Genomic DNA, 12941 nt, shown 5'->3' with positions numbered 1-12941 from the left:
CTTCTGATCTCTTGTCCGTGCTGATCCTCTTCAACCTATCTGCAGCCTTCGACACTTCACCAGCTTCTCATCTCCACATTGGCTGAAATGGGCATGAATGGGCACTCCTGGTTCAGGTCCTTCCTAGTTAGTAGGACTTTCCAAGTCCGCTGAGGAGGATCTGCTTAACCACATCGCCCTCTCACTATGGGAGTCCCGCAGGGATCTGTGCTGGGATCCTTCTCTTCCCCATCTATCAGATCACTTGGTTTGGTCGTCAAGTACATGGCTTCTCTTTAACCATTGCTACACTGATGACACTCAGCTGTTTCTCTTCTTCCCACTCTCTGTCCCACAAGCCAACAAAATAATCTTGGCATGTCTGGCTGACATCTCCTCACACATGTCCTCCCACTACCTGAAACTGAATCTTAAGACAGAGCTATTCTTCGTCTTCGTCCCTGCCAGATCCTCTGAGGCAAGAGCTCTCCGTCACTACTGACAACATCTCTGTGGCAGTCTTTTGTTTGGCAAGAAACCTAGGCTTCATCGTCAATGACAACCTGGATTTAAGAAACAGACCTGCTCCCTGCAGGTCTGTTTCTTAGACCTTAGTTGGTTAGACCTGCAACAAAAAGAGGATCTGCCTATTTCTGACAGACTACCCCCAGCTGCTCTTGTGAGCCACAGTAACCTCTTGTCTTTATTACTGTGACTCCCTCCTACCCAACCTACCAACGTGTGTCATACGCACTCTGCAGATCATCCAGAAAGCAGCTGCCTTCCCATTTTTCAAAGCTCCCCAAGTCACACACAACTACCAACTATTTGTGCCTGATTCGCTCATCGGGAATCAGGCACAAATCCCTGACACTTGCCTACGCTGCTACCAACAGGACAGGCCCCGCTTACCCACATCTGTATGTACCGATTGAGGCATTCCACTCCGCAACATGGGGTTGGCTTGTGACCCTTGCACAAAGAGAGAGGGGTCCTCGTACTCCCAACATGCGGTACTTCTCCTTCCATGCTTCACAGTAGTGGAATGACCTCATCGCTCAACTACACACTCCGTCCCTCCGGTCCTTCCACCATGGTCTCAAGATGCTCCTCTTCAAGCTTTAACTCAACTAACTACTCTTTTGTTCAGTGTAAGGACCCCGATAGTTGCACTTAGTAGTTTGTTGCTTCTTGTGATACCTGCAAATTGCTCCCCTTCACATTGTTTTGATGATCCTGTTATTCCACCGTCTGGCATTAGACTGCACCTATTAGAGTGTTTGATGTTGCACTTATATGTTGTGGATTTTGTTGCGTTGTACTAATACATTCTGTAACTGAGATATTATTATATCATATTAGTGCTGTCAAACTTGTAATAAATACAAAATCACAACAAACATGAATATTGGTTCGGAATGATTGTGAGTAGCAAGTAGATTTTGTTGATTTTGTTTGCATCTCTCCATACACATTGTAAATGTTTACTGGAGGATCTTGATCGCTTCAATATACCAGACACACAGATGCCTGGCAGCAACATAAAGCAGCAACAAATGGCCTATCTACCTTTCTATATCTATGGAATGTACCACTCTTTTTCACCAGTTTGTGTTTGGTAAATGGGTTTGTCAGCTACTGTGTTTGACTGTTCTGAACTGTACTGTTTTTGACTACTAGGATACTAGGGATTACTGTATCTGCTGTGCTATGTAATGCTCTACTCACCTCTGCCCTACTCGGGTTATATGTTTATAGGCAAATGAGGTCCACTTGTTGTGGAAAATGTCAATTACATCTAATCTAACTATTTACTGAAGTAAATTAATACCTGAAATAAGGATCTAAACAGGCTTTTAGCTTTATCTGGTGCACAGTTGGACACTAGTACAGTACGTATAGGGGTATGCTGCTTCACCTGGATGATGAAATACATGAAGGAGAGATAGGGCCTTATCTGGCAGATAGGAGAGGGAAGGATGTGTGTGAGGGAGAAACTGTTTGTGGGTGGGGGTGTTTGTGGCAGTTTTCTTTAAGGGGGGGTGTACATTCTGTTTGTATGTGTGTTTGTATGAATTCCTCAATACTTTGGTTTAGAGAAATACTTTGGTATTGAGGAATGTATGTCAAAGTATTTGCAGATATTCTGAGCTAGAAGGAGGAGTAATATAGACCTTTACTCTGCTGTAGCCCCTCAAACATATATACATTGTGTGTGTTACTGTACACACGTTTGTTTTGTGTGGGTGCATGCGTGCATCAGTGTCAGTGTCCCACGTAAAAACATACAGTGCCCTCCAAAAGTATTGGAACAGTGAGGCCAATTCCTTTATTTTTGCTGTAGACTGAAAACATTTGGGCTTGACATCAAACGATGAATGTGAAACCAGAGATCAACGTTTCAGCTTTTATTTCCAGGTATTTACATCAGGATCTGATGCACAAATTAGAAAATATCACGTTTTTGTTCGAACCCACCCATTTGTCACGTGAGCAAAAGTATTGGAACATGTGACTGACAGGTGTGTTTTGTTGCCCAGGTGTGTCCTATTACATACATTATTCAATCAATAAATACCACTGAATGTCTACACTCAGGTTCAGATTGGGTAAGATAGGTTTTGTCTATGCAGACTGTATTCAGAGGTGAAAACAACATGAAAACCAAAGCGCTGTCTTTGGGTGAAAAACAAGCAATTGTGAGTCTTAGAGAAGATGGAAAATCAATCAGAGCCATTGCAGAAACATTGGCCATAGCCAGTACAACCATTTGGAATGTCCTGAAGAAGAAGAAAACTACTGGTGTACTAAGTAACAGACGTCGAACAGGTAGACCAAGGAAAACATCAGCAGTTGATGACAGAAACATTGTGAGAGCTGTAAAGAAAGACCCTAAAACAACTGTTAGTGAGATCAGCAACAACCTCCAGATGGCAGGAGTGAAGGTATCACTATCTACTGTTCGCAGAAGACTTCATGAACAAAAGTACAAGGGCTACACCAGAAGATGCAAACCACTCATTAGCAAGAAGAATAGGAAGGCCAGGCTGGAATTTGCCAAAAAGTACAGAGATGAACCTCAAAAATTCTGGGACAAAGTTTTATGGACTGATGAGACAAAGATTAACTTTTACCAAAGTGATGGAAAGGCTAAAGTTTGGAGAAAGAAAGGAACTGCTCATGATCCCAAACACACAAGCTCATCTGTGAAACACGGTGGAGGTAATGTCATGGCTTGGGCTTGCATGGCTTCTTCTGGGACGGGCTCATTAATCTTCATTGAGGATGTAACACATGATGGCAGCAGCAAAATGAACTCGGAAGTCTACAGAAACATTTTGTCTGCCAATTTAAGGAAAGATGCAACCAAACTGATTGGCAGAGCCTTCATCATGCAGCAAGATAACGACCCAAAACACACTGCCAAAACAACAAAGGAGTTCATCAGGGGCAAGAAATGGAAGGTATTAGACTGGCCAAGTCAATCTCCAGACTTAAACCCTATAGAGCATGCATTTTACCTGCTTAAGAGGAGACTGAAGGGAGGAACCCCACAAAACAAACAACAACTGAAAGAGGCTGCAGTGAAAGCCTGGGAAAGCATCAAAAAGGAAGAATGCAAAAGTTTGGTGACGTCAATGGGTCACAGACTTGCTGCAGTTATTGAAAGCAAAGGATTTGCAACTAAATATTAAGTCTTATTCACTTAAATATGTTTTAAGTATATCTGTTCCAATACTTTTGATCACATGACAAATGGGTGGATTCAAACAAAATGTGATATTTTCTTAGTTGTGCATCAGATCCTGATGTAAATACCTGGAAATAAAAGCTGAAACGTTGATCTCTGGTCTCACGTTCATTATTTGATGTCAAGCCCAAATGTTTTCAGTCTACAGCAAAAATAAAGGAATTCGCCTCACTGTTCCAATACTTTTGGAGGGCACTGTACATACAGTATACCATGAGGCTATTTACCATACCTGTATTTCACAGCAACCAGCAATAACTCTTCCTCTGTGTCCACCCCCATGTCACAGTCAACACTATCCCCAGACAATCTTATCTGTCCATGAAACCAGCGTAGTTTGAACCTTTCTCGCTCTTTCTCTCTCAGTCTCTCAGTCTCTCTCTTGGAAGTCTTCCACTCTACCCTCTCTCTTTCTCAACCTCCACTCAGTCCCATTTGGAAGCGTCTGAGGCTTAAGTCTTAAACATCTGATGGAAGAGGATATGAGAGTTTGGAACAGCAGTAAAAAAATGCCTGGTGTGCGTAGGAGCTTCAGACGAAGAGGGTGTTGCATTTAAATGATAAGGAGGCCAATGTGTATCAGGATGCCAAACAGCTGAAGCCGAAACTTGTATGACAGATTCACTCTTTCTCAATTTACTGTTTTCAGAATGAATCTCATCAAGGTTGGCAGATGATCATAATTTTTTAAAAATTTAAATATAGGATTTTATTTATTTATCTTTAAAAAATACAACATTGAAAAGCATGTTTCGCATGTGTGCCCACTGTACTGTTAGATACCATATATTGTTTGGATAATCCGTTAAAATGACTACACACATTTGCATATTTATCAGTTGGCATTTGCATAGTAATGAAAGGTTTGACAGCAGACATGGTAGATTTTGCAATTATTGGACTTAAACCAGACCTTCTTTCTTCCTTCTGCTATCCACAAAAAAATCCCAATCGTACTGAAATGGTTGGAATTTTTGTATCGATATTGTGCTGACATGCCAACAAATCTGGAGGGACAGTGTGTCTGCAATGGTCCTTTCAGTTAATGTATGGCTGGATCTCTCCAATGATTCCTCTATCCAATTTGCCAAGCCTCTAACCTAATAATAACCCTGCTCTTTCACTGGCCATCCTAGGCAAGCAGCGATGGTGGGCAAGGTCTGTTATGTTTGCGTATTGAAATTTCCATGGATCCAGAATTTTTCAAGGAGTAGATGTTGGCTATTTCTATTCCATAATCAACGTTGTTTTGTTTTTAAGTGGGAAAACCATGTTAAACTAAATATTTATCACAGCAGAATATTGTTACCTACTGAAAGAATTACTGTAGGGAAAATATTAAATAATAATAAATTCCTTTAGCAGAACTTTTATATAAAGTGACATGCAGAGGGTAATTTGAACCTGATGTTTCAATTTGCTTTGAACTTGCAGTTTTTGAATCAGAACACTGACTTCTTTTTACAAACTTGTACTTACATGTATGGTTGATGATAGATTTATGATGAGTCTGAATGAGAGTAATATTGCTTGCATCATGTTTCTGATAGTGTTAGTGAGTACTGCGTACTGTAACAATTATATTATCTTTTAATTACAGCCTGTTCAATTACAAATGGTTTCATCAAACCATGGCAAAATAATATTATGTTCAAAATTGTATTTTGTTGTTGTTTTATTTTACTAAAGTCATGTGTTGTGTTTATTTGGGACTAGTGCAGCAGCTTCAGGCATGGCCAGCCAGAAGGGAGTGACAGATTATCAATAAATGCATAATAAAGGTACAGAGAGTTTGCACTTTAGATTAGGTCACACAAAAGACTTAACAGTTAGTAAACACTTTATAGCTATCTTTTATTAAGAAAAAGTTGCTATATTATTTAGCGTTGTTAAATGAAATATGAACACACCCATTATGCTTTAGTATATAGTATGGCTGTGAAACTCAACAAACCTACAAGCAACCAGCTTTCAACAGCTAAATGTTTGGCTACAGCTTGCAGGCTACTTAACACTGTGGAAGACTGCCCTTGAATTACTTTCTAGAATGAGTAAGTGCAAGTGATGAGGAAAATAAATGTTACCTTTTAAAAATATTTGAAAGGTTGACGGGGGGGGGGGGGGGGGGGGGGGGATGAGGTACAAGTGAATCCACTTGTATGTGTGGACCTCAGCCAAAGACTAGTAGGGTGCGGTGCTAGTTGGCGAGGGGCCGAAGGAGGCTGTGTGGGTGGTAAAGTAAGAGGGGGGGTTATAGGGTGTCAGCCACAGACCGGTTAGCTGCTTCCTCTGAGTCTCGGCAGATCAAAATAGAGTTGGCAGACACAAAGGCGGGAGAGCAGTACTTTGTGCCCTCTCATCAATATGCAGACACCTAGCCTGCCTCCCCCTCCTCTTTTATCACTCTCCTCCACCTCCACTGTGTACTTCCCCTTCTCCTCCCTCTCTCCTTCCTCCTCTCCCTTGCTTATCTTTGTTTTTATCTCCACTTGTGTATGTGTATTTGCATGCGTGTATGTGTGGGTGCGCTATGTATGAGTGTGTTGATACGACACACCTGTTGAACCATCAAGACATAAAAAAGGTCTCTTGGCATCAATGGAGATGGGGAGGGATAGAAAAGAGAGGTGGGATAGAGTGAGAGAATTTAGACAGATGAGAGGGATTGAGCGAGACCTGGAGGGATGGATGATGCACACTTACATGTCATTATAAACATTAATGATATGCTACACCAAAGGTATGTTTACCCTGGTGAGACTGATACCTGGTACACAGTATGGAGGGGGGTAATCATAAGAGGAGAGAAGGGAACATTGAATCTGTGCCAGCGACAACATGTCTTGCCTTGCCTTTCAACTCTGCCCATGGAGCCTGTTAGAAGGCCCCCCCTGGAGGGTGTGTGTGTGTGTGTGTGTAGTGCGTGCGTGCGTGTGCGCAAGAGCACATAACCGGGCTTTGATTTTATAAGACAAGACAATTATTTGGCATATTTACAAGGTGTTTACTATAACCCCATACACAAACACACAAACATACACGCAAATGAACAGTGAATACATAAAAAGATCTGAGGTAAGATTTTATTCATTTTACAACTCATCATCCTCCTTCTCCCCTCTCTCTTTCTGTCTCCGAGAGCAATCAGAAGCACGGGTCGTAAATATGTTTTTTACAGCAGGGACATTCTCCCTGGATGAGTTGCAAAGAAACTTGACCATATACTGTGTGGCATGACATCAGAGAGCTTTGAGTGAGGTGGGGTGGAAGGGTAACAGGAGAGGAGAGCAAATGACAGGAGTAGATGAGAGAATATAAGATTAAATGCCAGAAGAAGAGAGACCAATCCCTAACCGATGGGTATGTGTAGATATGCTATGCTCTGCGTTGATGTGGATACAGCTGTTAGTTTACATTGCAGCTCAATTTTTCTAGCTTCTCTTTACAGCCCGTTGCGCCTTCAATGAAGATTACCCTTTTCTGTATACATTCTGTGTGATATACCTAACACTCATTCATGATGGCCCTCTCTCGCCCTGCCATAAGGGTCATGAGTCATGTAACCACTGTTATTAAAGCGTACAGTACTTGTCTGCAGTCATCTCACAGCCCTTATGCCTCGCAGCCAGTAGCTACATGTATTAGCAGTGAAAACAGCAGACTGATCAACCCCGCCCACTCCCCCCCCCCCCCCCCCCCCCCCCCCCCCCCCGACCCCACCCTGACAGACACACACACACACACAGCCAGTGCCCGGCTGGCTACAGGCATTAGCAGAGAAAGCTCCAGGTGCAGGTCAGTTCACCACCACACACACACACACACACACACACACACACACACACACACACACACACACAGAGCTCCCTCAGGGCATATCTGGGTATTAAGACAGTGACAGGCATTGAGTTGGTTCCTCTCATCCTGGATTTAGTAAAAACAAACAGCTCTCTCTCACTCTCTCACACACAGAGACACACACAGAGATACACCACTTCAACATCTCACACCGTAATGGTATAAATCCTGGTTATTCCATTAGATCTCTCTCTGAGACTTTTTCATGTCTTCTCTGAAGGTTTGGGTTGGTTATTGGGGCATTTTGTGAAGAAGCTTGTAAAAAGGGTTATACCAATAAAAACATATTTCTAGATCAGCAAGTGCACATCCTCCGAACTGTATCTGTATTCTTTATGTATTTTCTCTGTAGCCATTCTTGACCTCATGGTGTTTGTAAGTTTATTTGACTATAACTTTATTGTTTAAGAAGTCTCTTGCGTTGTGTGTGTACTGTATGTGTTGCATTCTTGCAAGTGGTTGTGTGTGATTATACAGTATATACACTAAGAGTGTGTTCACATAGGTTGTACAAATGTTTTTGTTTTGAGAAAGGTCTTTCAGTAAAACTGACAATTTAAGTTGTACAAAAATGAATTTTCACTTTTCAAATGAAGTAATGGATTCACATCGTACTGCTTTTATCCAGCAATGGAAGTCAATTAAGCCTTTAAAGTTTCACAATTCCTACAGGTGTTGCAACTTTTGTTGATTACTGACAGACCAAATTAAATGTTTTTGGGACAGTATCGTACTGTACTCTAGAAGCAGTGTTGGGAACGTTACCAAAAATTTGTAATTAGTTACAGTTATTAGTTACTTATTTCAGAAGTAACTGCATTACTTTACTAGTTACTGCATAGAAAAGTACTTAGTTACAAGGGAAAGTAACGTTTGCGTTACTTTTAATTCCCTGCTTCTATTATCAAATTAATGCACACAGATGGTTATAATAGTTTAGTATTGCAGTAGCACATTGTAGGGTAAGACAACTAGGGTTGCCAACCGTCCCGAATTGTCAGGGACATCCCGAATTATGGGTGATTTGGATTTGTCCGGTCAGGGACAGCTCCAGTCCCGTATTCCAATAACAGCCTCGCCGGCCAATAATAGGCTACTGTAAACATGCCAAAACTCACGCAAACGTTGCTATAGGACACGTTGCTTGTTGGTGACAATAGTTGATTTAGCCCTTAAGCTTTTCAGTGTCTGTGGCATATGGTTAGAGTCTAATGCTATTTCATGAAAACAACACTGAAACATTACACTGAAATGAGTAGGTTTATGTTATGGCTGATGAAACCTTGCGATTTCCTTTATTGTTAGTCAGCTGTTGGCGCAGGTGCATAGAAAGTGCCCCTCATTTGGGGTTGAGGAAGTTGACAACCCTGAAGGCAACTGTAAAATGTTATATCATTTAATTTTGCTAATTAGTTGCCTGAAGGCAACGGACACAACTGTTGAAATAGGTTGCATGTCTTGACAACATACCTGGCAATCAGTCTGTTTAGTTCTGCCTGGCTTACAGACTGGAAATACTTCTGTTTAAATCAAGCCTCGGTTATTTTGATGAAGTGGCTCCGAAAGCTTGATCAGCTGAGCTAGCACTGGGTTCTTTTGCGATTAGCTTTGTAGAAGCGTGTTGTTTTACCAGGTGCTTGTGAAGATTATGATTACTTTTCTTTGCAGTGGATAAGGTTTTCGCACCTGCACACAAACTACAACTAACCAGTATATTTTTATCCTTGATCTGGACAAGGGAAAAATAATGTTGATATTTCCATGACAAAAAGCTTGCATGGTCCAAACTGTCGGCCATTGTGTGGGCTAGTCTAAAATGCGGATTGATTCATTCATACACTGCGTCGCCGTAAAGTTGTTTAAGTTAAGTTCCTTTAAGTTCCTTTAACAGGCTCTGATTATACCATGGTCTGGGTGAATACTCGATTCTGATTGGCTGCAGGGGTGTCCATTATCGGGTGATAACGGACACCTACTACGTCATTGTAGCAAAACTGTCTTTTCACCGTTCGAAATTACTGCGCTGGGTACATATATGAGCCTTCTCAAAGTGTCTGAAATAAGTAACCATAACAACAGGGACAGAGTCAAAGCCTCCATTTACAATTTTGAAAGACTTTAACAAACTAACTTGTATTTACAACAATGAGTGACTTCAATATTTATTTTAACCTATTTGAAAAATGTTACTTTTCTGAATGTAGGCTACTGTGTCAGACAGTGTCACGTAACCACTCATCTCACCATTCGCTATTCACTTCGCTAGTCAATCTACTTCAGACAGGCTGCGGCCAACACGACAGTAACCGAAACTCTACACATGGCCGATTATTTTCTTCTTAAAAATCTAGATTTTATTAGGGGACAATGACATGGCTTGATAGCTGGCTAGTCTTGTTGTTAAACATACTGTCAAATTATAATCACTGTTTGGAGAATATGTCAACTCTGATGCGGTCATCTCACATCCATTTGCTATTCAACTCGCTCCACAGGCTGCAGCCATACTGTAGCCTAGTACTAGTAGGCCATATGCATACCTGCAAACTTGTCACTTTTCAGTAAAAATATCAATTTTGAATGAGAAAAAATATGTCATCCACGTGAAGCGTGCAGATCCGGAGAGTTTTTATTGGGGGGGGGGGGTACAATTTCCCATAAACGGGAGTTTCAAAAACCTACAGCGGTCGTCTTCACAATAAAGCATCTTTGGTGACACGTCAGTCGAGTCATTTGGCCAATCACAATCAAGTGAACTGCAGCGTCTTCTTTGAAAAGGCTACAGTAGTCAGCTTTACGGTTAGTCAGCTTGCCAGCTAACGTAAGATCAGCGAAATGTGTTGTAGCCTACCTACAATGTTAGAGCTAAATCAATGTGAAGGATTTTTGGCAATTGGCTATCTCCTCCACTGCATTAGTATTGTTATCTGATTTTTAATCTATATATTGTTGTAAGATTTGAGCGAAATGAAAACGAACACAAAATGAAACAAGACCAAGTGGTGTCTGGTTTAATGAGTGATCGAAACACCTGGGGCCTCATGTATAAACGTTGCGTACGCACAAAAAGCTTGCGTACGCTGGTTTTCACGCACACTTTGTGATGTATAAAGATTTACTTGACGTGAGAATGTGCGGACCGTCACGGAAACTTTTGAGCAGACGTGAGAATATGCGGACCGTACGTTAAGTCTTGTCTGGCTCTGTAACGTGGCAAATTCGAACTGAAAAGTGCCGAAACTCACCAAATATTACAGAATAAAGTTTCAAATACTACAGTAATGAAGTTGAATGTTCAAAAAACATAAAAATTTAAGTTTGATCATTAATGCGGATGATAACATCAAAATGCCAAAACCCCAAACGGGAAATGCTATATTTACATTTACATTTAGCAGACGCTCTGCATGTCACGCTAACCCTATAGCTGCCATGCTGTTACGATGCGCCACCACTCGTTTCTTCATTTAAGGTTTTACATCGGACCTTTTCTTCTTAATTTCTGCCATGGTCGGGTTCACTGAACCCACAGCATTTATGGCCCTATAATAATAATGATGATTGGGTGTTACTTGCCTTCGGGAAGGGCACAACCATTGTTATCTCACATCCTATATATTATTAGGGTTCCTCCGGTAGGAGGGAACCTATTGTTATTGTTGGTATTATTAGGGTTTCTCCGGTAGGAGGGAACCTATTGTTATTGTTGGTATTCTTATTCTTCTTATTTAAATTTATTCTTCTCCTTGCGCTCCAATATCTCAAAAAGTCCCTTGTCATACATTTTCTAATTTGGCATATTGATATTACATCCAAGTGGGTACCCCCACACCAAATAATGGCCACATCGGACCATAGGGGGCACCACAGGCCACGCCCAAAAGTCAAATTTTCAAAGTGATGGCATTTCCACCCCATTGCTCCAATTCTTCTGAAACTTGGTGTGCATGCCTCATTTTTTTTAACGAGAAACAAAAAAGCCTCAAGGACCCATAAGGTCCGCCATGATGGATTTTCCTGTACGGTGATAATTTTCGAAAACCTTCAAATTTGGTACAGATATGTATCATTGACGTATTTAACAATGTTACTTAAGGCAATGGAATCAAGTACAAAATGGCTGAAAGGGGTGTATTTATGTAAATGTCCACATTGCCTCAATATGTTTGTGCCACTAAATCAAATGTATTTTTGAAGGATGGTTCAAACCTAATAGGCTTTAAGGTGACATGCCTTTGAAGTACCATGCAAAGTTTTACCTTGATATGTCAAAATACGACTAAATAACAGCTGTTTGAACTTGGACCAGATCGGACAATGCTCGCCATTGGAGAAACAGCTTTTTTTATTATCCAGTTATTGAACTTTGTGTATTCCATGCCTGGGAATTGCTCAATTGGCTGAGATGTTGTGCTGGTAAGCAAAGGGTTGTAGGTTCAAAACCAGTCAGAGGCATAGTTTTTTATTTTTTATTCTGACAAAACGGTTTCTAGTCTTCCGATAAATCCTCCGGTTGTAAAACATAGCACTACGTGTTTATTTGAGCCAATCACAACCCTCCAATCATCTGTTTAGCGAGACTGTGTAAACCACTGCAAAACAAGCCAGGTTTACCACAGTAACTAGCTACTGGAGGTCAGATGGGCGAGCCGTTAGGGAGTCGGGCTTTTAATCAGAAGGTTGTTGGTTCGATATTCGCCCGTGCCAAATGACTTTGTGTCCTTGGGCAAGGCACCTCATCCTACTTGCCTCGGGGAGAATATCCCTGTACTTACTGTAAGTCGCTCTGGATAAGAGCGTCTGCTAAAATGACTAAATGTACATGTACTTGTAGTCTACCCATGGTAGAGATAACGTTAATGGTTATCTCTAATGAAGTAAATTGATTGTTCAGGTGGATCCCTTGTCTGTTGCACAAATTCATTTCAGTAACCTAAGCCAGGACACATCCCCACTGATGCTAGGCATGATTTGAAATTCCCTTTCATGACAAATTATGGCACTCCAAACAACCTTTTAAAAAAACTATAAGTAAGTTATTCTTTACAGCAGCAACCCAGTCATCCCTTTGTTCCATTTTTATAGGAAATGTACACGCAGTTTCAACTTTGGCTGAATCTAACAACGCTTACCACGGAGAAACAGCTTACTTTTTAATACAGTTACTGAACATGAGACTATTCAACACTGAGAATAGCTCAATGGGCTGGGATGGTGACCTGTAAAGTATAAGGTCGTAGGTTGGAATGCAGCCATTATATTTTGGCCTGTCATCATTTTGATTATCTGTTTCGTTAAACAGGATGACATCATTCTGAAATACCATGCACAATTGCATGCAATTTCACTTTGA

At 41.1% G+C, this 12941-nt stretch overlaps 1 protein-coding gene across 5 annotated transcripts in view; it reads right to left on the bottom strand.

Annotated features, from left to right (window-relative positions):
• LOC124480674 (leucine-rich repeat-containing G-protein coupled receptor 6) overlaps positions 1–12941 on the bottom strand; it is a 167642-nt gene that overhangs the window by 67651 nt on the left and 87050 nt on the right. Inside the window, exon 1 of one of the 5 annotated variants that reach the window (XM_047040215.1) lies at positions 3963–4114. The exons of the other annotated variants lie outside the window; for them this stretch is intronic. Coding sequence (XP_046896171.1) covers positions 3963–4012 — 50 coding nt within the window. The 5' untranslated portion in view covers positions 4013–4114. Of the gene's footprint in view, positions 1–3962; positions 4115–12941 lie in introns of those variants that run through there. 5 annotated transcript variants of the gene reach the window in all.

The sequence above is a fragment of the Hypomesus transpacificus genome, chromosome 18 (assembly GCF_021917145.1).
Source record: "Hypomesus transpacificus isolate Combined female chromosome 18, fHypTra1, whole genome shotgun sequence".
Lineage (NCBI taxonomy): Eukaryota > Metazoa > Chordata > Actinopteri > Osmeriformes > Osmeridae > Hypomesus > Hypomesus transpacificus.
The sequence above is the reverse complement of the archived record's forward strand: the minus strand, read 5'-3'. Positions and strand labels throughout refer to the sequence as shown.